General features: G+C 41.1%; 1 protein-coding gene across 4 annotated transcripts in view; it reads left to right on the top strand.

The window, feature by feature from the left end:
• The window catches only part of LOC124615283 (membrane-bound transcription factor site-1 protease), a 145,980-nt gene that overhangs the window by 63,312 nt on the left and 55,969 nt on the right, over positions 1-26,699 (top strand). For all 4 annotated transcript variants that reach the window (XM_047143047.1, XM_047143049.1, XM_047143045.1 and 1 more), the window contains exons 4-6: positions 8,384-8,501; positions 25,417-25,637; positions 26,083-26,267. In XM_047143047.1, coding sequence (XP_046999003.1) covers positions 8,384-8,501; positions 25,417-25,637; positions 26,083-26,267 — 524 coding nt within the window. The remainder of the gene's footprint in view (positions 1-8,383; positions 8,502-25,416; positions 25,638-26,082; positions 26,268-26,699) is intronic.

Genomic DNA, 26,699 nt, shown 5'->3' with positions numbered 1-26,699 from the left:
AAGCTTGCAGGCAAGAATCGACGCCCTCAAGACAATGAACCGTTGCTTTCTATGCCTGAGACGTGGTCACAACAGAAATCAGTGTTTCAAACGGGGAAAGGCGTCCTGTGCGAAATGTAAGGGGGAGCATCACATTTCTATCTGCAGTAGCCATATCACAACAGTAAATAAAATTGAAACTATGACTTCTAACTTCACATACCTGCAGACTGCTCGTGTGAGTATCACAGGACCCACTGGTAAGAGCAAACAGACACGTGCCATCCTGGACACAGGGAGTCAATCGAGTTTCATTCACCATTCCCTGATCGAATCTCTTCAACTAAGTGTCATTGGAAGCACTACTCTCGAGATAACTACTTTCGAATCCAGTTACAGTTCATCACTCTCAAGGAAGAAGGTACAGTTTAATATGATGGGGTGCTCCACTAATTCCCACATATCAGTAACAGCCTTTGAAAGCACAAATAATTTTTCACAGCAACCAACAGTGCCACAAGATGTAGGAGATATGGCCTTGAGGGGTGGTACACCACTCGCAGATCCTAAAGGAGACACTGAAGATCTACCTATTGAGATCCTGATTGGAGCTGATTATTACTGGAGAATCGTGACTTTGGAACAACCAATCAAGGTATCACCATCATTGGTTCTTCTCCCAACAATCTTTGGATATGTTCTCAGTGGAAACAGATCTAGCACCACCGTCAACAGAGCAATTGTCAACTTTATTCAGGGCAGCTGCAGTGATATATCTGATGAGTCAGTGCGCCGATTTTGGGACCTGGAGACAATCGGGATAACAGAACATCAAGAGCGAGCATTAAAACCCATGGACCACCCCATTTATCAGGAATTCCGAGAATCATACTGTGTGGAATATGGCCGCCGAGTTGTATCTCTGCCTCGAAAGAAGGATATGCCTCTCTCCTGCAACCGAACAAATGCTGAAGTGCGTCTTCGCTCCTTACAAAACAAGCTGCGAGGGAATGAAGAGCTGAAGGTCATTTACCACGAGACCATGTCGAAATATATTGAGAAGAACCAGGTAGAGGTAGCACCTGAGGACTGTACTGCTGAAAACACTTTCTACCTGCCACACCACATTGTGAAGAAATGCATCAGTGGAAGTGTGAAGTATAGAATAGTCTTCGATGCATCCTCACATGAGCCAGACTCTCTATCGCTGAATGATGCCCTCGAAAAGGGACCAAATTTACTTCCGGATATTCTAGCAATCTTACTACGATTCCGCACACTTCCAGTGGGATTAGTGTGTGATGTGGACCAAGCTTTCCTGCAGTTAACGTTGAAAGAAGAAGACAGAGACCTCACGAGGTTCCTTTGGTATCGTGTTGAGCAAGCTGCAAGTGGTGCCTACATGACCACAAATGACATGATTACATATCGCTTCAAACGTTTGCCATTTGGACTTGCACCAAGCCCATTCCTGTTGTCAGCTGCCATAAGGGAGCTAGCAGTACTAAATAGTGAAAAATATCCACTATCCTCAGGACTTGTAAACAAGTCAGTGTTCATGGACGATTTCGTAGCCAGTGTTAGAGACAGCGACACCGCTGCAACTGTTTACCATGAACTGACAGAACTTTTCCAGCAGATAAGTCTTCCATTGTCCAAATGGGCGACTAATTCGAATGATCTGAAGGCAATATGGGATGTCAAAGGCCTTGAAACAAAGACCACAACCCAAGTTTTAGGAATTAATTGGAACACAGAAGATGACTCTATCTGTAGTGACTACGAGAAGATAGCTGAAAATCTAATGGACAAACTGGCTACTAAGAGAAATGTTCTTCGAGCAGCTGCTCAGTTTTATGACCCCCTGGGTGTGTTCACTCCTGTTGGGATCGTTTCAAAGATAATTTTCCAAGACACATGGCTGAGGGGTCTCACATGGGAGGAAGTTTTGCCCACAGATCTTGCATGTCGTTGGCACTCACGGGTCTCAAAGCTTCATCACTTGTCATCACTACATATTCCTAGATGGATAGGGGCGCTGGGCACATGTGGCTCTGCAGAGGTGCATGTATTCTGTGATGCATCTGAAAGAGCCTACGGCGCTGTTTTGTATATAAGGACATCTACTGAAACTGGATACACTGTGCACCTTGTCTGTAGCAAGAACAGACTGGCTCCTATCAAGAAGGTAACTCTACCCAGGTTGGAGTTACTTGCTGCATTGGTCGGATCACGACTCCTTCATTACTTTTGCCAGGAAACAGGGTTTGATGCCAACAGAGCTACCTTGTGGAGCGACTCAACAGTCACTTTGGAATGGGTACGGAGTGACCCAAACAAATGGAAAACATTTGTCTGTAATCGTGTGACAGAGATATTGACATACACCACACCCAGCCAATGGAGGCATTGTCCGGGAAGCCAAAATCCTGCAGATCATCTCACGCGGGGACTAGAAGCAAATCTGCTAGCCACTCTTGATATCTGGTGGGGTGGCCCACCATGGCTTTCAGAAGACAACCAGTTCTGGCCACTGGAAATCTCAGCCCCACCTCCATCAATGCCAGAAGCCAAAACGAGAGCAAATGTCACTCTGATCACCATCACTGAACCACTACTGGACATTGCAAGGTTTAGTTCATATTGGCGAGTACTGCATATAACTGCCTTTGTATTTCGATTTATCAGCACAACAAGAAACAAAAATAGAATCTCCGGCAGTTTTAGTGCTTTGGAATTACAAAATGCCCGGACCTACTGGATCAGAAGAGTTCAAGAGGAACTATTCACTAGTGAACTGTCTGCATTGCGTGAGGGAGAACAATTGCCCATGGAATCAAAGATTGCTCGATACAATCCCTTTATATTGGATGGCATCGTTCGTCTTGGTGGTAGGCTGCAATGTGCTGCACTGTCACACTCAGAGAAGCATCCAGTTATATTGGATGGACGTCACCATTTCACTGAGCTTCTCATCAGACACACACATGTAAGACTGCATCATCTCGGTGTGCGGATTGTGTTAGGGGAACTGCGAGAAGAATTTTGGATTCTGCGAGGACGACAAGCTGTTCGGAGAGTTCTTCACTCTTGCCTGCCATGCAAGATAATACACAGTCGCCGGTATGAAGAGATGGAGGCCCCACTACCACTGGACAGAGTTCAGCCTTCAAGACCATTTGCAGTAACAGGCATCGATTTTGCCGGACCATTATATGTCAAATCTGGACATCAAACAAAAAGGTCCTACATGGTCCTATTCACATGTGCAACAACACGGGCCATTCATATTGAACTTGCAACTGACATGTCCACTGACAGATTTTTGATGGCCATGCAACGCTTTGCAGGACGTAGGAGCCTACCAGTCACTGTCTACTCAGACAATGCTACAACATTCCATGCAGCCAACTCCGAACTGGCAGAGCTTTTCAAAACCATGCAGCATACTGACGTACAGCTCTACTGTGCCCACCATGGAATCACTTGGAAATTCATACCACCACGTGCGGCTTGGTGGGGAGGCTGGTGGGAACGCATGATAGGCTCAGTCAAGCGCTGCCTGAGGAAAGTTCTTGGTCGCTCCCAGGTGGATGAAGAGAGCTTAACCACCACCTTGATCAGCATAGAAGCCGCAATAAACTCACGACCCATCACTCAAGGAGAGAGCGACACTGCATTGACGCCAGCTCACTTTCTGAATGGTGGGAAATTAGTAACAATTCCATGTGGGCCAGAGCCAGCAACTAGAAAGGACCTTGCCAAGGAGTTCCGACTCAGACAAAAGGTCAATGACGACATCTGGCGCAGGTGGAAGACAGAATACCTCCTGCTGCTAAGACAATATCATGAGGTGAAGGGATACCCTTCGCAAAGGAAACCGAGAATTGGAGAGGTTGTTCTGCTCCAAGAAGACAGCAAACCACGGCACTTGTGGAAGAGGGCTGTGGTAGAAGAAGTGCGGCATGGCAGACACAGTAAAATACGGTGCATCATCCTCCGCCAGCCAGATGGTATGAAGATCTGTCGACCGGTCCAGCTGGTCATCCCCCTCGAGATGGACCAGGGTGGGGAGGATGTCGGGGAATGAAGACTCCTACGCCATCTGTTGGTGTTCTGTAAAGTCTGTACATTGTGCTGCCCTCTGCAGCGGATATATTTCTACGATAACTGTAAAATGGACGTGTGAGAATAAAGGTGTGTGTGAGCAGAAGTTTTACTGTGTCCTTGATTTCACTAGTGTGTAGCAACATAGAGGGTCTATACGAGGGTGGTGTTCTTGAGGACAATATTATGGAAATGGAAGAGGATGTAGATGAAGCTGAAATGGGAGATATGATACTGCGTGAAGAGTTTGACAGAGCACTGAAAGACCTGAGTCGAAACAAGGCCCCGGGAGTAGATAACATTCCATTAGAAGTACTGACAGCGTTGGGAGAGCCAGTCCTGACAAAACTCTACCATCTGGTGAGCAAGATGTATGAGACAGGAGAAATACCCTCAGACGTCAAGAAGAATAAAATAATTCCAATCCCAAAGAAAGCAGGTGTTGACAGATATGAAAATTACCAAACTATCAGTTTAATAAGCCACGGCTGCAAAATAATAACACGAATTCTTTACAGACAAATGGAAAAACTGGTAGAAGCCGACCTCAGGGAAGATCAGTTTGCATTCTATAGAAATGTTGGAACACGTGAGGCAATACTGACCCTACAACTTATCATAGAAAATAGATTAAGGAAAGGCAAACACACATTTCTAGCATTTGTAGACTCAGAGAAAGCTTTTGAAAATGTTGACTGGAATACTCTCTTTCAAATGCTTAAGGTGGCAGGGGTAAAATACAGGGAGCGAAAGACTATTTACATTTTGTACAGAAACCAGATGGCAGTTATAAGAGTCGACGGACATAAAAGGGAAGCAGTGGTTGGGAAGGGAGTGAGACAGGGCTGTAGCCTCTCCCAGATGTTATTCAATCTGTATATTGAGCAAGCAGTAAAGGAAACAAAAGAAAAATTTGGAGTAGGTATTAAAATCCATGGAGAAGAAATAAAAACTATGAGGTTCGCCGATGACATTGTAATTCTGTTAGAGACAGCAAAGGACCTGGAAGAACACCTGAACGGAATGGACAGTGTCTTGAAAGGAGCATGGAATGTAGTTGAATTAAATCAGGTGATGCTGAAGGAATTAGATTAGGAAATGAGACGCTTAAAGTAGTAAATGAGTTTTGTTATTTGGGGACCAAAATAACAGATGATGGTCGAAGTAGAGGGGATATAATATGTAGACTGGCAATAGCATGGAAAGCGTTTCTGAAGAAGAGAAATTTGTTAACATCGAGTATAGATTTAAGTGTCAGGAATTTGTTTTTGAAAGTATTTGTATGGAGTGTAGCCATGTATGGAAGTAAAATGTGGACGATAAATAGTTTGGACAAGAAGAGAATAGAAGCTTTTGAAATGTGGTGCTACAGAAGAATGCTGAAGATTAAATGGGTAGATCACATAACTAATGAGGAGGTATTGAATAGGATTGGGGAGAAGAGGAGCATGTGGCACAACTTGACTAGAAAAAGGGATCGATGGGTAGGACATTTTCTGAGGCATCAAGGGATCACCAATTTAGTATTGGAGGGCAGCGTGGAGGGTAAAAATCGTAGAGGGAGACCAAGAGATGAGTACACTAAACAGATTCAGAAGGATGTAGGTTGCAGTAGGTACTGGGAGACGAAGAAGCTTGCACAGGATAAAGTAGCATGGAGAGCTGTATCAAACCAGTCTCGGGACTGAAGACCACAACAACAACAAAAGAAAGTTGGCTTTGTTACCATAACTTTTATTAACATAAATCAGAAGATAAGTCTTGTCTATAGCAAGATTACATCAAGAGTTTTCAAGAGTTCTTTTTCAACTGCCTTTGTTTTAATAACAATAGTCAATGACCCAATAAGCACAGAGCTGCATATAAACTCCATGGTTCTTCCTTACACACTCACTAAAACATCTATGGATTGCCCGACATGTACTTGTCGGTGCCGTTCGTCCGCCGTGTGTATTTTCTTCCTGCGGCTGATTTTAAATCTGCACACACACAAACTTGAGACGCGCAGTAGGTAGGATTCTACCACCATCCCACACTCATATCTAGAGTATTGTATGTTCAAAACGGTAGAAGGCTGAGTAGTTATAGAATTTACTCAGAAATTCTCAAATCAGTACTACACATGGGTGGCTCTGTGTAGCTTGAAGTACCAGCCAACTGCAGAGAACCTTTAAGCTTGTCACATAATGAGAGAAAAATGTTATTCAGTTAGCAGTGCAAACTGGGAAAGATCATAGCAATATTTTGTGAACAGTGTTAATGTCCCACAGAGACTAAAGGAATGCGGCAGACTATTAAAAGCACTACTGAGAGAGATGTGGGGATCCAGTGCCCAGTTGTACTGTAATGTGAAACTGAAATCTCTCATCACCCCAAGACACACAACCTTGACAATAGCGGAACATTTTGCCGTGGCTACGGCTACTGGCAGTCAGGATTTAAGTTTCCAGTATCGCACAGTTATCATCGAGAGGGGCTGTTGGGACCAAAGTTCGACCAACAGTGAAGCACATCTAAATTATGGATCAAAACAACAAACATAAACCAATGATATAATAATGAAGAGTTTATTTATTCTTCATCTACCTTTCCTGCATGTAGGAGTTGAATTCTGCAGTTTGTGCTCGTTCACCTGATCAAGGTTAAATCCACTACATCGTGCTGTATCACCTCACTGAAAGAAGTAAAACAAAAGCCTCCTTGTTTTGTTAAATTTTAACTGCATGGCGAGAGTTGCCTGAATTTTGTTGTGATGCTATTTTAGTCTCTCACAATGTTCATTGCTACTGGTTTCTTTTGCTGCATGTACTTCAAGTTTGAAGTTATTCAGTCCATTCTTTTGGATTTGGCACTTTTCATGTGTACTAATGTATTTCAGCTTTTCATGGTGGCAGTTGAGAGACATGTATAGTAATGATAATTGTGATAGAAAGTTGTCAGATGTGGCATAAAAAGCATCAGATGGCAAGGAAGGCTCGTTATTTTATCATACTAAATAAGCATTTGTAATGTGGAAGTGGTTCTTATGGCTACATACTGTACTGCTTTCTAAATCTGAGTAATGGATTATGTAAGTCATCATTACTTATAGTATTGTGTTTATGAACAGTCCTGTTGTTTTTATCTGTGATCTCTTGACAGAGTGAGCTCCAAGAGGAAGAAGATGTACTGTGAGACTGTTTAAAGGGTTGTATACAAGTGTTTAGAGGATGAGCGCCACATATTATTCTCATTACACATTTCTATGTTTTTAATGCTGTCTGTATGCAGCTCTTGTTAGTGTAACTGCCTCTAGCTTGTGGGTTCCCGGGTTCGATTCCCAGTTGGGTCAGAGATTTCCTTCCCTTGGGACTGGGTCTTTGTGTTGTCATAATCATTTCATCTTGTACTCATCACAGAGTTGCACAAGTTGCCAAAGTGGTGTGAAATAGGACAACTTGTACCAGGTGGCTGACAACCCCAGTCAGGGTCTCCCAGCCAGTAACGCTATACAATCATTTCATTACCATCAGTGAAGAGTTGCCCCAGGACAGTAGGCCATATAACATCACTTGGTGGAAAAATGCAAATGTAATTAAATTGTTAACATATTACATCTTCAAAATTTGCTATTATAAACAGCACAGGAATTGCATTGCGTAGACAGTTGAGACTGACGTTATCAATAGCACAGTAGTAGCAGAAATTAAGCATTTAAGAAACTTGAAAAAGTATAGCCATCAGTTCCATTCTTCCTTGTTGTGTGCAGATTTTTTGTAATGTACACCACATTAATTAGCTGGCAAAAAGTTCTCTTTTCTTTTTAACTTTTTTTTCAGCAGCTCCATTTATACAGATCTTTGTTGATCAGTATGTGACATTCTTATAATATGTCTGTGAAAACTATTGATCTTTCTGTGATCCATTTTCACTCAAACCCTGGTCTAGTGTTTATAGTACACTGTTGTCATCAGTAGCTATCATTTTTAGAACAACTTATCTTTACTAGTAATTATATGCACTGTACTTAATGTTATATAAGCAAATTTCCTGTCAGAGTCTTTTTTTATACCTCAGTCACCCATACTGTGTTTCTCAAAATATTCTGTTCCTTATTATTTTTAATTTAATTTGATGTACTTTAATCCCAGCTTTTTTCGTTTTTGTGATGTAACTGTATACAGTCTAATTTTACTACATTTATGCCTTTTCACATTTTAATATTAAGTTGAACAAAAACTGAGCCTCTCTTTCTACCTTGTTCTGTACCCATATTTAACATGAAACTGTTTTGCATCTTTGTTTACTTTTGTTACAGAATAATCAATTTTGGCAATCTACAGGCAGGCACACCAGCAGGAGATTATTACGAGCTGTTCCAAGACAGATTACAAGTATTCTTCAAGCTGATGCTCTTTGGAGTATGGGAATAACAGGTGAATAAAATTAAAAAGGAAACAGATTGTATCACTAACATCTGTTTGTAACAAAATTCTAAATCTGTAGTTACACTCCACAAGCCATCTTACAGTGTGTAGCAGAGGGCACAAATAGTATCACTATTAATCCCCCTCCGTTCCCCATCTCCTGGATCCTTTACGTATGCAAAGTATGTCCACCTCCACAATGCCCCAGAATGTGTCCTGAATTCACTCGTAATAACCCACATGGAAACAATTAGTTTTAATTGCTACCAGCATGCATTCCTAAACAACAAATAATGTGTAACCCAACTCATGGTCTTTAAATGTGAAATTCTCTCAGCAGTTCTTAGAGGTAGCCATATACAGGTTCCCAGATGTTTGAAAAACTTTTGATTCAGTCCCATTCTGTGCGATCAAGTACCGTAAACTGCTTTCTGTTTGATAATATATACCTACAACATCCTTGGAATTATTGAGTGCACTTCAGTGATATACATTTATATACCTGTGGAAAATCAGTTGGTAATTTTTAAATGAAAATATGTTTAAAATTTTTGAATTATATCAAATCCTTGAGGACTATTTCATTTAGGAACTGTTAAAGAAACATTAGCATCTACCTTTCTTTATAAAAATGTGGATTATGCATTTTTTGTGTTTTTTACATTTTCCATCCTTGAGGATCTCATCGCTGTGGATCTTGGAAATAGACAGTATATCTATCAGTCTATCTATTGTCAGCATAATGTATGAGTTATCTCTCCAAGTTTGTAACTGTGTTGCAAATGCCTTGACAGGCAGAATGCAGTTTTTTGTCCTCAGTGAGTAGTCACCTTCAGACAGAAATAATCTGCATAGGCCCAACAGAAGTTCATATTACGTATTAATGACTTAACTGATAGTATTAGTTGTAAACTTATGTTTTTGAAAAATAATTTAGATTTTTGTAAGGCAGTGTTACCTGATGAACATTGTGGATTTAGCTTGGCCAAGCAAAGTGTGTGGATGACGACAACAATGACAGCAGCACAATGGCATTTTGTGGTACGGTATGAGAGCAGGTGGCTATTAGATTACTCAGAGCAAAGGGAGAAGGCAACGGTTGAAAAGGTTCATATTGATATTATTCTACTGTTTTAAGTGATTTTTTTTCCCACCATGCACAAACTCTATGGATTGATCGTTGAGAGGGAACAAAATAGGCCTAACGAACTTATGTCCAGAAATGCATGGTTTCTATGCTAGAAACCATTTATTCAGTCATACGTCTTTACAGAGAGTGTGGTGTAATACGCACTGGACCATGCAGCCACAGTTACAGTATGTGTTAAAAGTGGTTTCCATGTGCCTCAACACATGTGTATACGCGTCGTAGCATATTCTGCCTCCCACATTCACATTGGCCAGGCTGCATCCAAATAGTGCCAAAGGCAACATGAATACAGTGCTCCATTGTCTCCGCATCTGGACTGGGCTCTGCATACACGATACTTTTGAGATGGTCCCATAACCAGAAATCACATAGGTTGAGATCTGGTGAACAAGCAGGCCATGCAACTGGATCCCTTCAACTGATCCATTGACCAGGGAAGACACGGTTGAGATGCGTCCCGACATTAATGGCGAAGTGGGCAGAGCACCATCCTCTAGCAGCCACATTACCTTTTGAATCATCAATGGTACTTCTTCCAGCAGGTGAGACAAAGGCCCCACAAGAAATACTGATAGTTCTGGCCTATTAGGTGATGGGAAGGAAGACTGGTCCCAAAATACAGTTGCCAATTATCCTGGCCCACACATTCCGGGTACACCAATGCTGATGATTTGCTGTCACTGTACCATGGACGTTCTGCATACTATCCCCAAGATGGCTGTTATGGTAATGGAAAATACCATTCTGCGTAAAGGCGGCCTCATCTTTGAATAGGATTGATGACACAAATGCTGAAATCGTGGTGAAGAAACCAGTGACAAAATTGCTCCCAATGTGGAAAGTCTGTCGTTAGTAAGACCTCCATGCATTGTAAGTGATAAGGGTAAAGTATTTAAAAGACCATAAATATGTCTGCTTGTGTCTGTATGTGTGGATGGATATGTGCGTGAGTGCGAGTGTATACCTGTCCTTTTTTCCCCCTAAGGTAAGTCTTTCCGCTCCCGGGATTGGAATGACTCCTTACCCTCTCCCTTAAAACCCACTTCCTTTTGTCTTCCCCTCTCCTTCCCTCTTTCCTGATGAGGCAACAGTTTGTTGCGAAAGCTTGAATTTTGTGTGTATGTTTGTGTTTGTTTGTGTGTCTATCGACCTGCCAGCACTTTCGTTCGGTAAGTCACCTCATCTTTGTTTTTATATATAATATGAGGGAATAAATATACTGTAAAGCAGTAGTTAGAAAACCCAACTCCTTTAACAGATGCCTACAAAATCATTATGGGCAGGTAGGCTGCTAGGTTTGTTAATGGTAGGTTAAAACAACATGCAGGTATTATGGAGCTTCAGGAACTCAAAAATGAATCTCTGGATGGATTCTTTTAAGGAACACTACTGAGAAAATGTAGAGAACAGGCATTTGAGGCTGCCTACAGAATGATTCTGCTGCCAATAACGTACATTTCACGTGAGGACCATGAAAATAAGATTAGAGAAGTTAGGGCTCATGTGCAGAGGCATATAAGACAGTCTTTTTCCCTTGCTCTATTTGTGAGTGGAACAGGAAACAAAATAACTAGTAGTGAGTGGTACAGGGTACCCTTTGCCGCACAGTGTACGGTGGCTTGCGGATTGTATATGTAGATGTAGATGAAGATGAGTGAGCACTACATATTATTCTTGCAGCACATTTCTCAGCAACAGAGACTTTCTTTCTTAAAGATGAGTTACCCCAGAACATTATAGCCTATGATATTATTGAATGAAAATATGCAAAATATATCAACTTACTGATTTGTCTCTCCCCATTATTTGCAATGATTCTTAGTGCAAATGTGACGGAACTAAGTTGTTTTAGGAGTTTCAAAACACTATCTTGAGTTTAAATTCTCATCAATATGGACACCTAAGAATTTTGAAGTTTGTGCCCTATTTATTATTTCCTCACTATGTGTTGCTCTTACCATTGAAGTAGTACCCCTAGATGTGCAGAACTGAATATGTTGCACCTTTTCAAAACTGAAGATGAGACCATTTACAGAAAACCAGTCAGTGATACTTTGAAGAACATTGTTTACCATCTCTTCTGTTTCTTTATGTATGCTTGGATGGATTACAAGACTAGTGTCATCTGCAAAAGAACTAATTCTGCATCTTGTGTATTAGGCAGAAGATCATTTACACATACGAGGAACAATAGTGGAACAAAGGTTGAACTTTTGGGAACCCCATACATGATTTCTCCCCTGTCAGAATTACGTCCCCGCATTATATTAGTTGAATTACTAAGTACAACATTATGTATTCTTTTTGTTAGGTATGACACCATTCATTGGTTGTCTTTACCACTAGTGCCATAAAATCTCAGTTTATGAAGGAGACTGTTGGGATTCACACAGTCAAATGCCTTAGACAGGTCGCGGAAAATACCAACTGGCACTGTTTTATTAGTTAATGCCAGTAAAATAAGGTGAATGGACAGTAATTGGCATTCTCAATAGAGCAACTCTTCTGAAACTCAAACTGTAATTTGCTGAGGATATTATGGTTGGTAAGGTGAGATACTATTCTAGACTACATTACCTTCTCAAAAATTTTATAACTGAAGTCAGCAGTGAAACAAGTTGGTAATTATTGACATCTCTCATATCACCTTTCTTATTAAAGAGGGGTTTATTAACAGCATATTTCAATCCCTCTGGAAAAATAACTTGAATTAGTGACACATTGCATATTTGACATAATATCAGACTTAATACATTGGAACAAATCTTTAGTACTCTATTGGAAACACCATCAAAATAAGATGAGTTTTATTTTTGAGAGAATGTATGGTTTTCATCATTTCAGAAAGAGAAGTTGGTAACACATTCATACGATTGAATTTATGAAAATAGCTTTTTCCGAATGCTGCTGTGATTTTTCTCATGAACTGGTTTTCCCTATGCTTTCTACTACATTTAAGAATTGATTATTAAACGTTCATGTTAGCTGTGATTCATCATTTATAGCCCTTCCATTCAGTTCTGTAGTGATGTTATCCTGTTCTTTGGCTTGTTGTCCCGTCTCTCATTTCACTACATTTCATATAGCCTTAGGTCTGTTGTCAGAATTACTGGTTTCTGATGTTACATGCATGTTCCTTGATTTTTTAATGACAATTCTTAGTAATTTTGAGTAATTTTTGTAGTGTGCAACTGCTGCAGGATCTCTGTTTGTTGTTGCCAACAAATACATTGCCCTTATCCTTCCACAGTTTCTTTAATCTCTCTGATGAACCATGGTTTTTTATGTGACTGTTTAATGTCCTTTCTGATTAGCTTATGCAGAAAGCTGTTTTCAAATAATAATGTGGATCATTCAAGGAATAGGTTAAATTTTATTTTAGCGTTTGGTTCACTATAAATTTCCTCCCAGGTCATCTCTTGTAATCTTTCTTAAAAAAGTTGTCCTGGACTTGTCAATTATTTTAACTGATTTCCACTGAGGACTATCCATACTGTAAGGCACTATACTATTTGTCATAACTAACTGTGCGTAATGATCATAGAGAGCATTTGTTACCAGGTAAACAGTTACTTTCTTGCTCTGAGATTCACCAAGAAAAATGTTATCAATTGGAGTCATACTGTCTTCATCCACCCATGTTGGAAAGTTAATTACTGAGTTCAAATTGTAGGGTCCAAATAAGTTTTAAACTCCATTTTTCATATCAGAATCCTTTAGAAAATCTACATTGAAGTCACCACAGGCTATTAATTACTTGCTGCTGTCTGACAGAAAGCACAGTTAGAAATCCAGATTTCGCATAAACAGTTCAAAACTTCCCAGTGGGGATATACACGGTTACAATTAAAAGTGAACTGTTTTTCAGTATTAATTCAAAAGTACACACTTCTATGTGCCGATGACTACGAAACTTACTTGTCTCAATAGTTTTGAACTTGTATTCTGTCTTCATATATGGAACGAGCTCCTCCTTTTCCCATATTAATTCTGCATGAGTAAGCTGCTAGAGTCTATATGGAAGAGATTGCTCACAAAACACTTGTAAGACCCATACTAATGTAATTGGATTAATTCGCTTTTACACATAGAAGGGCCATATGAATAGCCATAGCTTTGCTTCCAATGTTAAGCGTGTAACAGAAATTCGAAAAAATCTCAAAAAGCAGAAAGTTGAAGGAAAACACGTATCATTTCACAAAAACTTCCTTAAGAAGTTCCAAGAGCCAATTTGTGTTGGAACTTACATGTACTCAGCCTTTGCGTTATATCCTTTGAGGCAAGCAGTCAGTTTCCTTCTGTTCCATTCCAGAATGAAATGAGGAGTTATCTTAATGGATGGGATAATTAAATTTATAGTAGTTTGTTGTAGTGTCCTTTAGAGACAAGTAATATCCTGTATACTTCCTTTCTTCCATTATTTTAGTCAGCTGTCCTTGGAGTAGCTTAAGATGCCCACAGCGATGGTCCACACCTCGCCAAACTGTCACAGTGGGAACCGGAGGTCTTACAGAGGAAATTCATTGCCACTACTACTGCATAAAAAAGGAATGTCATGAATAACGGGTCACCTACAGTGTATTGCTCTCCCCTCTTTGACTATGCTGTATGTGTTCTGTATCAGACTGCAACTTAATGTTTCTCCAACGCCTGTTTCTCTGTGCTCTTTAGACAATTGTTTCTCTGGCTGCTTTTGGTCTGCACTGATTTGTCCAAGTATAAGATGACTCCCCTGTCCCTCTCCCCCTCCATTTTATATATATATATATATATATATATATATATATATATATAAAAAATAGAGGGAAACATTCCACGTGGGAAAAATATATCTAAAAAGAAAGATGGTGAAACTTACCAAACAAAAGCGCTGGCAGGTCGATAGACACACAAACAAACACAAACATACACACAAAATTCTAGCTTTCGCAACCAATGGTTGCCTCGTCAGGAAAGAGGGAAGGAGAAGGAAAGACAAAAGGATATGGGTTTTAAGGGAGAGGGTAAGGAGTCATTCCAATCCCGGGAGCGGAAAGACTTACCTTAGGGGGAAAAAAGGACAGGTATACACTCGCACACACACACATATCCATCCACACATACACAGACACAAGCAGACATTTGTAAAGGCAAAGAGTTTGGGCATTTTTTGGGCAGAGATGTCAGTCGGGGCGGATGTACAGAGGCAAAGATGAAGTTGAAAGACAGGTGAGGTATGAGCGGCGGCAAATTGAAATTAGAAATTAGCGGAGATTGAGGCCTGGCGGATAGCGAGAAGAAAGGATATGCTGAAGGGCAAGTTCCCATCTCCGGAGTTCTGACAGGTTGGTGTTAGTGGGAAGTATCCAGATAACCCGGACGGTGTAACACTGTGCCAAGATGTGCTGGCCGTGCACCAAGGCATGTTTAGCCACAGGGTGATCCTCATTACCAACAAACACTGTCTGCCTGTGTCCATTCATGCGAATGGACAGTTTGTTGCTGGTCATTCCCACATAGAACGCTTCACAGTGTAGGCAGGTCAGTTGGTAAATCACGTGGGTGCTTTCACACGTGGCTCTGCCTTTGATCGTGTACACCTTCCGGGTTACAGGACTGGAATAGGTGGTGGTGGGAGGGTGCATGGGACAGGTTTTACACCGGGGGCGGTTACAGGGGTAGGAGCCAGAGGGTAGGGAAGGTGGTTTGGGGATTTCATAGGGATGAACTAAGAGGTTGCGAAGGTTAGGTGGACGGCGGAAAGACACTCTTGGTGGAGTGGGGAGGATTTCATGAAGGATGGATCTCATTTCAGGGCAGGATTTGAGGAAGTCGTATCCCTGCTGGAGAGCCACATTCAGAATCTGATCCAGTCCCGGAAAGTATCCTGTCACAAGTGGGGCACTTTTGGGGTTCTTCTGTGGAAGGTTCCGGGTTTGAGGAGATGAGGATGTGGCTCTGGTTATTTGCTTCTGTACCAGGTCGGGAGGGTAGTTACGGGATGCAAAAGCTGTTTTCAGGTTGTTGGTGTAATGGTTCAAGGATTCCGGACTGGAGCAGATTCGTTTGCCACGAAGACCTAGGCTGTAGGGAAGGGACCGTTTGATGTGGAATGGGTGGCAGCTGTCATAATGGAGGTACTGTTGCTTGTTGGTGGGTTTAATGTGGACGGACGTGTGAAGCTGGCCATTGGACAGGTGGAGGTCAACGTCAAGGAAAGTGGCATGGGATTTGGAGTAGGACCAGGTGAATCTGATGGAACCAAAGGAGTTGAGGTTGGAGAGGAAATTCTGGAGTTCTTCTTCACTGTGAGTCCAGATCACGAAAATGTCATCAATAAATCTGTACCAAACTTCGGGTTGGCAGGCCTGGGTAACCAGGAAGGCTTCCTCTAAGTGACCCATGAATAGGTTGGCATACGAGGGGGCCATCCTGGTACCCATGGCTGTTCCCTTTAATTGTTGGTATGTCTGGCCTTCAAAAGTGAAGAAGTTGTGGGTCAGGATGAAGCTGGCTAAGGTAATGAGGAAAGAGGTTTTAGGTAGGGCGGCAGGTGATCGGCGTGAAAGGAAGTGCTCCATCGCAGCGAGGCCCTGGACATGCGGAATATTTGTGTATAAGGAAGTGGCATCAATGGTTACAAGGATGGTTTCCGGGGGTAACAGACTGGGTAGGGATTCCAGGCGTTTGAGAAAGTGGTTGGTGTCTTTGATGAAGGATGGGAGACTGCATGTAATGGGTTGAAGGTGTTGATCTACGTAGGCAGAGATGCGTTCGGTGGGGGCTTGGTAACCAGCTACAATGGGACGGCCGGGATGATTGGGTTTGTGAATTTTGGGAAGAAGGTAGAAGGTAGGGGTGCGGGGTGTTGGTGGGGTCAGGAGGTTGATGGAGTCGGGTGAAAGGTTTTGTAGGGGGCCTAAGGTTCTGAGGATTCCTTGAAGCTCCGCCTGGACATCAGGAATGGGATTGCCTTGGCAAACTTTGTAAGTAGTGTTGTCTGAAAGCTGACGCAGTCCCTCAGCCACATACTCCCGACGATCAAGTACCACAGTTGTGGAACCCTTGTCCGCCGGAAGAATGACGATGGATCGGTCAGCCTTCAGATCACGGATAGCCTGGGCTTCAGCAGTGGTGATGTTGGGAGTAGGATTAAGGTTTTTTAAAAAGGATTGAGAGGCAAGGCTGGAAGTCAGAAATTCCTGGAAGTCTGTTACCCCCGGAAACCATCCTTGTAACCATTGATGCCACTTCCTTATACACAAATATTCCGCATGTCCAGGGCCTCGCTGCGATGGAGCACTTCCTTTCACGCCGATCACCTGCCGCCCTACCTAAAACCTCTTTCCTCATTACCTTAGCCAGCTTCATCCTGACCCACAACTTCTTCACTTTTGAAGGCCAGACATACCAACAATTAAAGGGAACAGCCATGGGTACCAGGATGGCCCCCTCGTATGCCAACCTATTCATGGGTCGCTTAGAGGAAGCCTTCCTGGTTACCCAGGCCTGCCAACCCGAAGTTTGGTACAGATTTATTGATGACATTTTCGTGATCTGGACTCACAGTGAAGAAGAACTCCAGAATTTCCTCTCCAACCTCAACTCCTTTGGTTCCATCAGATTCACCTGGTCCTACTCCAAATCCCATGCCACTTTCCTTGACGTTGACCTCCACCTGTCCAATGGCCAGCTTCACACGTCCGTCCACATTAAACCCACCAACAAGCAACAGTACCTCCATTATGACAGCTGCCACCCATTCCACATCAAACGGTCCCTTCCCTACAGCCTAGGTCTTCGTGGCAAACGAATCTGCTCCAGTCCGGAATCCTTGAACCATTACACCAACAACCTGAAAACAGCTTTTGCATCCCGTAACTACCCTCTCGACCTGGTACAGAAGCAAATAACCAGAGCCACATCCTCATCTCCTCAAACCCGGAACCTTCCACAGAAGAACCCCAAAAGTGCCCCACTTGTGACAGGATACTTTCCGGGACTGGATCAGATTCTGAATGTGGCTCTCCAGCAGGGATACGACTTCCTCAAATCCTGCCCTGAAATGAGATCCATCCTTCATGAAATCCTCCCCACTCCACCAAGAGTGTCTTTCCGCCGTCCACCTAACCTTCGCAACCTCTTAGTTCATCCCTATGAAATCCCCAAACCACCTTCCCTACCCTCTGGCTCCTACCCCTGTAACCGCCCCCGGTGTAAAACCTGTCCCATGCACCCTCCCACCACCACCTATTCCAGTCCTGTAACCCGGAAGGTGTACACGATCAAAGGCAGAGCCACGTGTGAAAGCACCCACGTGATTTACCAACTGACCTGCCTACACTGTGAAGCGTTCTATGTGGGAATGACCAGCAACAAACTGTCCATTCGCATGAATGGACACAGGCAGACAGTGTTTGTTGGTAATGAGGATCACCCTGTGGCTAAACATGCCTTGGTGCACGGCCAGCACATCTTGGCACAGTGTTACACCGTCCGGGTTATCTGGATACTTCCCACTAACACCAACCTGTCAGAACTCCGGAGATGGGAACTTGCCCTTCAGCATATCCTTTCTTCTCGCTATCCGCCAGGCCTCAATCTCCGCTAATTTCTAATTTCAATTTGCCGCCGCCCATACCTCACCTGTCTTTCAACTTCATCTTTGCCTCTGTACATCCGCCCCGACTGACATCTCTGCCCAAAAAATGCCCAAACTCTTTGCCTTTACAAATGTCTGCTTGTGTCTGTGTATGTGTGGATGGATATGTGTGTGTGTGCGAGTGTATACCTGTCCTTTTTTCCCCCTAAGGTAAGTCTTTCCGCTCCCGGGATTGGAATGACTCCTTACCCTCTCCCTTAAAACCCATATCCTTTTGTCTTTCCTTCTCCTTCCCTCTTTCCTGACGAGGCAACCATTGGTTGCGAAAGCTAGAATTTTGTGTGTATGTTTGTGTTTGTTTGTGTGTCTATCGACCTGCCAGCGCTTTTGTTTGGTAAAACAAAGATGAGGTGACTTACCGAACAAAAGCGCTGGCAGGTCGATAGACACACAAACAAACACAAACATACACACAAAATTCAAGCTTTCGCAACAAACTGTTGCCTCATCAGGAAAGAGGGAAGGAGAGGGGAAGACGAAAGGAAGTGGGTTTTAAGGGAGAGGGTAAGGAGTCATTCCAATCCCGGGAGCGGAAAGACTTACCTTAGGGGGGAAAAAGGACAGGTATACACTCGCACACACGCACATATCCATCCACACATACAGACACAAGCAGACATATTTAAAGAAAGACCTTGGTATATATATATATATATATATATATAAAAAGAAAGGGCATCTGAGAAAATCTTATTTTTAGTTTATTCTGACTTATTAAAATTACAAACTATTTTATTGATGTAAAGGATCTGCCTAAACAGGTTAACATTAATTCTAAACTTATGCCATTTACTGACTGTACATTTTGATAATACAAGGAGAAATAAAATAAACAAAAAGACATGGTTTACATAAAATTTTATCCTTTTTTTTTCCTTTCCAGCTTACTATCCAAGCCAGTTATCTGTGGTATCACTGTTTTTAATAATAATAATAATAATAATAATAATAATCACCGGTATTATATCTGAGATGATAGTATCACCTAACCAATGAGAGGTGAGAAAAGAAGTGATGTATTTCTGCATATGAACAGCAAAGAAATTTATAACCTTGGTTTTTACAAATATTTATGTTTCTTCCAAATATATCACAATTTTTGGGGTGGAGATTAGTGTTGGACCTGAGAACAAAGCTTTTTTTTTTTTCTGAATACACAGTGGGTTTCACACCTATATTGAAGTGAGTGTGTGGCAGCATTCCTTTGGCTCTTGCTAGCAAACGTTGTCTGCCTGCAGACCTTTCATTGGCTACATAGAACCAGCAACTGACAAACCCTCTTTCATTCTCACCAAATCTCATGGTGAACGTTGACAACATTGCTGCATGAAACATATAAATACGCCTCTGGCCCCTACTTAACTTCTGTCTCCTGCAGAAATGTGTATTATTATTGAATATTTATTCCAGTTGTAAACTCAGTTCTGTTCCAATTACAAATGGGATTTGAACAGACTGCTGTTTCAACAAGATTAATATTCATAAAAAGCCAAGGTATGCAACAGACATTCCCTTGGTTGGCAGCATGATGAAATTTGCTGCCCACACATCACTGACGTTGCCACATTTGACCTAATTCTCAGCCAAGCTGGTGTCACTGTCCCACTCCAACCCTTCTGAATTCTTCAAAATGAATGTGCACATGACCTCAGTTGCTAAAGCTTCATATGCTAATGTAAGAGAACCTCCTACATTGATCTGTTACACAACATAAAAACATTCACCTCAGCAGCAACAGTTTAATCTGCAAATGTAAGACAACCCTGTATTTTTTTTTAAATGATGAGTTTGGGGGGAAAAATTTTAATAATTGGGTAAATAAGGTAGTTTTGCCCATGTGTGTATTGGTTACCTCCTATGATACATTTGACCAAGCTTCTGACAACTCTGTGACTTGGACTTTACAAACACCCAATTTACAATAGCTTTAAAGGTGCATTATGATTGTGTCTAAACAGCATTAAGGCTACATCCCAATGTTTGTGGGATCCTGATTTCCAACTGTCCATAGACATGGAATTAGAAAAAGAAAAGTGAAAATTGACATACTATTTGTTCTCGGTTGGTATCTGCATTTGCTATTTTGTGTGAACAGTGCCTACACCATAAGCTACACGTTATCATGGATGACAAGGCAAGAACACATACAAAATTTGCACACCCTCTCTTCATATCTCCATAACTCCCATCAGCCTGGCTGAAATGCACCCAACCACATTGTAATTTTTTCCAACCTTCCTTAAAGAAACTGTGATTTACCCAACAGCATCTTATTTAAGTTGGTGGTCTTGCCAAAATCCTCATATCTAAGAGCTGCAGCACTGCTGGGGAAAATAAATTATTATGCATGAGTTTTCCCAAGTAGTGGAGATTTCCCTTCCGATCAGTACACTACAAATAAAAGGAATTCAGTCCAAACGGACACCAGAATGTGACTGTGCCATCTACAGGGTGTTCCATTTATCTGCCTGTGTAGTGCAGTAGACGCCAGGCAGTGAGCACTCCATTGCCCATCGATCAGATGCCATGTCGCCCATCTACTGCTGCGGTAGAACATGACTACATTTAAAATATAGGCAAATAAATTTTGTCTCCACACATGTCATGTGAGGAGATTCTGGAACAGCCTGCCATTATTTTCTACACATTTCTGACATATGCACAAGAAATTATTGATCACAAGATGTAATTGTCTCTGAGATATTGAATTAATTGATTCATGGATATTATCCTTAAGTTCCTCTATCATGTGAGGATTTGTTGTGTACACTTTGTCCTTCAGTGCACTCCACAAATAAAAATCACACGAGAATTAAATCAGGACTTCTAGCAGGCCAGATATTGTTACTAATCATTCTTTCATCGAACACATCGTGAATTGCATGCAAAGAAACATTGGTCATATGAGCCCTTACCGAATCCTGTTGAAAAAATGTGATGCTTCATTCTCTTTCACTCAGTTCATTAAAAAAACAGTTGTTAAATGTTATGCACATTTCTTTCACTTGTAACTGTGTCATTAAAAAGAACTGGGCCTATTATTCTGTCCCCACTAACTGCACACCTCTTTGTATAGAGGTGCACGACATTTGTGTTGATGCAAAAGACGTCTAAAAGACATGTTAGGGGAATTTTCCAGATGGAATGCAATGTCATAGAGACAAGCTTCTGTGAGCACTGTATGCTGTTGTTTATGCTTCTTGTCTTGAACACTTCCCCTTTCATGAAATTTATTCACTAATTTGTGGACAGCATCATGACTCGGAGCTCGAACACCTGGAAACTTCTGTTCAAACAATCTCCTAACAGTACAAGCAAACTCTGTATGCACATATAACTTCACTGTTACTCTTGTGATGCCTGTTTCACTGCTCTAGTGACACTGGCCAACAAGGCGCATATCTCCATACGGCTTTCAGTGTAAAACCCACAAAAAAGAGGGGCAGGGGGCCTAGTGCAGTCCTGAGGGACCCATTTGACCGCTAGGCGTGGCTTCTGTGGTCAGCCTGCAATGCCTCAGGCAGGCAGTCATCAGATAAATGGAACACCCTGTAGTTAGTTAAAGAGAAACTCAAATCTTACCTCTGCCTGCCCCCCGATAACGCAGACAAAATGTCTTGGCCACCACCCCGTCACAACAAGTTACAGGCAGACTGAAACAAATTTTTTTCTTTACAGCCAGAACTCTTTTGCTGCATGATCATCAATCTGCAAATTGAAAAAGAGATCGTATCTATATTAATGTTATCCACATGTTAGGTTTTCTTCTATGGCACTATATTACATCTCATTACTGCCAATAAGTTGATGTTGACCCATGCCCAAGAAGAAAGGTCAGAGGTTGCATCGCTAGGTATTGCCTTTAAGTAGGTATAGTTTTATGAGATTAATTTTTGTTCTTTCCAAAATGCGAATTCAGACATTCTTCCCCACCTCTCAACAGGATGGGATACTAACTCCAACTTCCCAGGAGGTCATCTATATCTATCCTTTGCATCTACCATATTTACTCGAGTCTAAGCCGCACTCGAATCTAAGCCACACCTGAAAAATGAGACTCGAAATCAAGGAAAAAAAATTTCCCGAATCGAAGCCGCACCTGAAATTTGAGACTCGACATTCAAGGGGAGAGAAAAGTTTTAGGCCGCATCTCCAAATCGAAACAAAGTTGGTCCACTGTAATATGAGACAATTTAGGTCGAATGAATGACGATACAGCTACAGTAGTTTGGTTCGAGTCGTAAGCTTAGCAGTTAAGCTTTACCAGGTAGCCATTGCTATGCTTCAGGCGCTCCGTCCGTATTTATACGGGTACCCTTCCTTTTTCACGTGCTTCGTCTGGTTTGAATTGATTGCTTATTTTTCTTTGATCTGATAAGCGCAGTTTTCTTTGTTATAGGTGTTTACGTCACTCTACGCTGAAAATGAATTACTGTACTGTGTCATGCATTGTTTGTTGTACTCTGATACTGCGTATTTACGGCCTGTCGCCGATCGCGGCATGGCTTGCTTTTGTGCGCGCTACCGCCGCTTACAAATAAAAAAAAAGAAAAAGAGAGAGAGAGGAATCATCTCATTAGCGAAACAATGTCAAGAGACTGCTACTTCTTGTTACTTACACTGCTGCTTCCTTTCATAATGATCAACAAGAACCAAATAATAGACTGCGTATGATAGAAGATGTTCTGAACGAGAGTTTAGCGAAAATTTTTCTCCGTTTGAAAATCTTTGCAGGCGCCTCTTCAGTACATTACATTCTGCACAGAAATTAGAGTCATCTTAGATTTAAAAATCTAGTCAATTGCCTCGCTTCATTTCTGACTGTATCACTGTTTAGCATAAGAATAATACGAATATAAACATGACATGATATGTATATTCTTCCGCGTTGGCTGTTGTCTCACTCTAGTTTTGTGGTTTATTACGCAGACAGGATTTAAATGAGATAGCAGCAAACACGAAACAATACATGGCAAAATGTTTATATTCGTATTATTCTTATGGTGACGAGAATACTGCATGTGACTCGCAATTTATAAAAGTTCCTATTAGCAACCATCTCTTCTCACAGATAGGAAAAAATTCAGAACAGAGAGTTGACCATATTGACAAACATCCTAAACATTCTTGCCAGTCGGGTTTTCGTAGTACATTGAAATGCTGCTACATTCGAAGATGAACAATACGGAATGTGTATTTACTTCGTTGGATAATGTATGAAAATGCAGTGGTCGAAACTCGGTGCGGAGAAAAAAAAATTGTCTTTCACCTTTTTTTTTTTTAATTTATTTACTGACGCAGAGGTTTTGGCGCCAGTATTTATCTTTGTGCCTACAAAGCATGCCTGTGTAGCGCTACATATATTCGACGGCAGAACTAAGTTGTGGCGCCACCCACCGACATTTTTAAGAACTTCCGCTTGCTTTGCACTCGATTCTAAGCCGCAGGCGGTTTTTTGGATTACAAAAACCGGAAAAAAAGTGCGGCTTAGATTCGAGTAAATACGGTATTATTATGATGTGCAATAAGTGGTGTTGCAATCATGTCTCAACAGTCATAAATTATTTCATTTCTCTATGTGGTAATTGTCTATAAAAAAAGACTCACAGCCTTAGCTGTCTTTGCCGTGTCTTCCCTTTACTGGTTTTCCTTGGCACATCACACGGAATTAATAAGAAGAATGTTTCCTGACTAGAAATTACAATTTCGGAATTTATCATCCATTTTTACAAGAATTTGAAATGTGGCCCATAAATGAAGGACAAATTCCAAGAAAAATAATCTGTGGGACATCTGCAGGAACCTTTCTTGGAAACGGTCCCCATAGTTTTACAGAAATGTTCTTCCATTGCTCGGTTTGCTTGATCCTCCATGCAAATGTCATCATTCTTGTCCATAATGAAAATATGGGAATCACGACAGCAGTTTTATATCAAATCATAATTTAAAGTTTGTTTTGCAATCGTGTAATACTAATCATTGCTTAATGTACCTACCAAACACTGGGGGATTTTAGGAAGGCAAAGTACAAAAAATCCTAATAAATGTGAAATTATTAAGAAATTTTGCATTACTGTGTATTAACATGTTTGTATACCAGTCAGTTCTCAACATATAGCAGAGTTGCTGAGTTGCAGACAGGCACAACAAAAAGACTGTCAGAAAGTGAGCTTTCAGCCAACGAGGTCTTCGTCGTAAATAGACAAAACACACACACGACAAGACAAGATTGAATCTGATGTCAGCAGCCACAGACAGTACTCGTGTGTTGTGTGTATAAATCTTGTCTATTTCCGACAAAGGCCTTGTTGGCAGAAAGCCCACTTTCTGACAGTTTTTTGTTTTGCCTATCTATGACTCAGCATCTCTGCTATATGGTGAGTAGCAACTGTCCTTTTCCTAATATTGTTACATTCCATCCTGGATTTTCCATTGTTTGGATTTGGTCAATTCTCGAGGTAATAAACGTTTTGTGATGCATTTAGTGCTTATTAATAATAACTTTTCTTTCTTGATGTGGACATGTGTTGTGTTATGAGGATAGGGGAGGAAAGGGTCGACAGTCTCAAGGCAGTTTACGTCGCCACAGAACAATGTATTAAGCTCACCAGGTGTCTTCCTGTTCACGAAGGGAGCTGTTGGGTGAATGTGGGCAAACTGCAAATAAATTGTGCTCTGGGAATTGCTCTGGTGGACAACTCTGGTAAATTAGATAAAAAGAGGTGAAAGTGAAGGAAACCCATCAAAATAGATAGGTGAAGGTTGGATGTACAACTAGACAGGGGAGAATGGAATAATATTCAAATGTGTAAGTGCTCTGAAGCTTTTGGTCAGCAGTTTACTTCCATTTACAGTACTTCTGTAAATCAGTCACATTGTGCTGATACAAGGTGGTCCTGTTAATGAAACAATACCAAAGTCATTTGCATTATGAAATGCCGGAGCAAATCAGTAAGCTGCTGGAATAGTTTTACGCTCCAGCATTCATGAATTAGGCAGCTTTTTCCCGTGTCTGTTGAAGGAAAAATCATCTTTTTGAAAATGGTACACCTATCTTCCAGTTTTTTGTTTTTGGTTTTTGTGTGTGTTTTTATTTTGTTAGTTAAATTGAAATTCTTGCATTTTCACTGCAGGTACTGGAGTAAAAGTAGCTGTTTTTGATACTGGACTGGCCAAAACACATCCACACTTTCGGAAAATCAAAGAACGTACCAACTGGACTAATGAGAAGACCTTAGATGATGGCCTAGGTCATGGAACTTTTGTTGCTGGTGTAATTGCCTCAAGTCAAGATTGCCTGGGGTTTGCACCTGATTCTGAGTTACATGTTTTCAGAGTGTTTACAAACAATCAGGTATCAATATGGCTGCTTGTTATATTAAGATAATGTTGACAGTGTTTTACTGTTCACATATTGTTGCGTTGTCAATTTACTACTCCTCCTTCACCCTTAATTTTTATTTCTTGCCTTATTTGTGATTTAATTATCAGTAAGTCCATTGATTTACACTTTTCCCATTTGTTTAATGTACTGCCCTTATTTCCTCAGCCTTTGCTGCTTTCAGATCTCAGTATTTGTAAATACTGCAGAGCAAGAGTACTTATTAATGCTTAAAATCAGAAGTCACATGATCACACTGAAAACATTATGTTAAGGCATGCATCTATTTAATGATCAGGTGTGCCTGCTTCAACTGTCTTTGGAAATTTAGTATAACATTTTAATTTTTCTGTTAATAAGTTACAGCCTTGTTTCATTTTGCTATTTTTCTGTTGATAAGTTCCAACAATATTTTCAGGTGTCCTATACATCTTGGTTTCTGGATGCTTTTAACTATGCAATTCTAAAAAAGATTAATGTGCTGAACCTTAGCATAGGTGGACCAGATTTCATGGACCACCCATTTGTTGATAAAGTGTGGGAACTCACTGCCAACAAAGTAATTATGGTTTCTGCCATTGGAAATGATGGACCATTGTATGGGTTAGTACTGACGTATTTTGTTGTCATTGTTATCTACCTGGAGCCACTGGAAAAAGCCATGTATATGAAGAACTTTGTGAAAACATGAGAGTCTGCAATTATTTAGAGAAATACTCATTTTTACAACAAGAAAAGAAAATATTTAGCATAATGTATATGGTTGTTTCTGAGACAGTGATGGTACAAAATCCAGATTAAATGTGCATGCAAGTAAAATGATAAGATATCAGCTTAATGATTCACGTTCAAAGCAGTTTCTTTGATTTCATATGAATTTTTGTAATCCCAGAAATCTTGTTGTGTGTTGTTAAACATTCATACTCTCTCTCTCTCTCTCTCTCTCTCTCTCTCTCTCTCTCTCTGATTATATGTGATTTGTATGTATACAGTATAAGTTTAAAGTGGAACATTCCTCATAAAACTGCTTTTAGG

The sequence above is a fragment of the Schistocerca americana genome, chromosome 5 (genome assembly GCF_021461395.2).
Source record: "Schistocerca americana isolate TAMUIC-IGC-003095 chromosome 5, iqSchAmer2.1, whole genome shotgun sequence".
Classification (NCBI taxonomy): Eukaryota; Metazoa; Arthropoda; class Insecta; order Orthoptera; family Acrididae; genus Schistocerca; species Schistocerca americana.
The sequence above is the reverse complement of the archived record's forward strand: the minus strand, read 5'-3'. Positions and strand labels throughout refer to the sequence as shown.